Source organism: Triturus cristatus, chromosome 2_1 (assembly GCF_964204655.1).
Source record: "Triturus cristatus chromosome 2_1, aTriCri1.1, whole genome shotgun sequence".
Lineage (NCBI taxonomy): Eukaryota > Metazoa > Chordata > Amphibia > Caudata > Salamandridae > Triturus > Triturus cristatus.
In genome coordinates this window covers 854445417-854447779 of record NC_140581.1, presented here as the reverse complement: position 1 = coordinate 854447779, position 2363 = coordinate 854445417, and the positions used below count along the sequence as shown (strand labels likewise).

Sequence of the window (2363 nt, the reverse complement as noted above, 5' to 3'; positions counted from 1 at the left end):
ATCCTATTATGAATGAACATCTCAGGAGAATACAAAATAAGGGTGGAAGACATGCTCACTATTTAGGCAACATTATTCAAAATGAACTGATCCAAGTGCTATCAAACGTTATCAAAGAGAAAATCATTTAATTGGTTAAAAAGACAAAGTATTTTTCATCATCCTTGATTGCACCCCAGATATCAGTCGCACGGAACAAATGACCATGATCATAAGATTTGTGGACATCGTGCAATTTTCAGGAACAGAGTCATTTCAGTCTTCAGGTGAAGAATTCCAAGAAAGCAGCCTCGTGCAAATAAAAGAACACTTTTTGGGATTTGTGCCACTAACCGAAACCACAGGTGAATCGATGTGTCATTTTCTGAGAAATCAGCTCAAAAGCTTGTCATTGTCAATTGAAGACCTACGAGGTCAGGGTTATGATAAGGGGAGCAATATGAAGGGCAAGGAAATAGGTTTGCAGAAGAAAATTCTGGATATTAACCCGTGTGCCTTCTATGTCCCCTGCAGTTCCCACACCCTGAACCTAGTGGTAAATGATGCTGCTTCGTGTTGCACTGAAGTAACAGCCTTTTTTGATGTTATACAAAGATTGTATGTATTCTTTGCAGCGTCTCCACGTCGATGGGATATACTGAAACACCATATACCATCTTTGAATATAAAACCTCTGAGTGATACTCGGTGGTCAAGCAGGATCGATGCCTTAACTCCCATCAGGTACCAGTTACCGCATGTGTATGATGCGTTGTTTGACATTACTGAAGATTCGACTCTCAAAGGCTGTTCTGGTACAATGACTAAGGTTGAAGCTGAAGGTCTTCTGAACAGCATATCTTCATTTAAGTTTGTTGTGGCAGTTGTAACCTGGCACAGTATTTTATTTCAAATCAATTTGACCAGTAAACTGCTGCAAGAGAAGCACTTTACTATTGAGAAAACAGTAAATGAGCTTAAAAATACAGAGGAGTATTTAAAAAACATGAGGTGTGACATGGAATTTGAGCGAGTTTTGGTTGATGCTCGAGAGCTAGCTGAAGAAATCAATATTGAGCCAATTTTTCAGCCAGAGATAAGAAGGAGGAAAAGGAAAATGTTCGCTTACGAATCAAAAGATGAACCCATCGCTGACCCCAAAGAGAAGTTCAGAGTAAATTACTATTTTGCAATATTGGACACGGCAATTAGTTCTGTAAAAGAACGATTCACACAGTTGAATGAAATTGCAAGAATATTTGGTTTTCTGTACAATATAAGTGACCTCAAGATGAAAACTTCAAAAGAACTCATGGATTTGTGTATCAAATTGGAAACAGCTCTAACCCAGCATAGACCTGGAGAAACCATATCTTTTCTAAAGGACATTGACGCGGCAGCTCTCTGCTCTGAACTTTCAGGAATAAGTCATCGAATACAAAAAAATGCGAAACCCGAATATGTGCTGAACTATCTGTGCCAAAACAAGTTAGAAAATGGTTTTCCTAATTTGTCCGTAGCTCTTCGTATCCTTTTGACTTTACCGATATCAGTGGCAAGTGCGGAGAGGAGTTTCTCAAAACTCAAATTAATAAAAACTTATCTGCGCAGTTCCATGAGCCAAGAGAGACTCATAGGACTAGCCACAATTTCAGTAGAAAAAGACATGGCTTACCAGCTTGACATTAGAGATCTTGTTAAAGACTTTGCTAAAATAAAGGCAAGGAAGGTATCATTGGATTAAGAGAAATAACCCAAAACACCATTGAAGTTAGAAGGGAGAAAGTTAAAAACAGAATAAAATGTCATGAACAGTGTTTATTTAGTTCTTTAATGTTTGATGTGTTTTTTGTTTAATGTTCAATACAAGTTCTTTTATATCTAATGCATTAATTATTCTAGCCTGGATGACAGGGGGAGAGAGTGATAGTAGTAAAAGGGAGGGGGCGGCATTTTTCAAATCTCGCCTAGGGCGGCGAAACTCCTAGAAACGGCCCTGATCTCCAGTAAGTCACCCGAGCACACCTGCAGAAGCTCAGCCGAGTACATCTTCGGCAGCTCAGCTGAGCCCTTCCTCTGCGGTGGGAGCATCACCCTTTTCTGCTCCTCTGGATATAAACCCTCGTTTTGGGAGGGTTGCAATGAGGTGCACAAGATGTCATGGCCTAATTGTTCATGCGGAGACCAGTGTTTCCCTAATAAACAATAGGATAGACCAGCACATCTGTGGTCCTTGTTAATATTCCCATTCTTTCTTTCCTCTTTCCCTTTATGAACACAACGGTTCTTTTAAGAGCCAACCTTACCTCTTAACTTTTTAAAAAATTTTGTAATCTTTTTTTTTTTTTTTTACCGTGTACGGTACGCGCATTTTTTTTTTTTTT

The 2363-nt window shown here is 39.1% G+C and overlaps 1 protein-coding gene across 1 annotated transcript; it reads left to right on the top strand.

The window, feature by feature from the left end:
• Positions 1-205: 205 nt before the first annotated feature.
• Positions 206-1723, top strand: LOC146865977 (zinc finger MYM-type protein 1-like). The gene has a single exon (XM_085640213.1). It carries the CDS (start codon positions 206-208, stop codon positions 1721-1723), a length of 1518 nt encoding a protein of 505 aa, XP_085496339.1.
• The last annotated feature ends 640 nt before the right edge of the window (positions 1724-2363 follow it).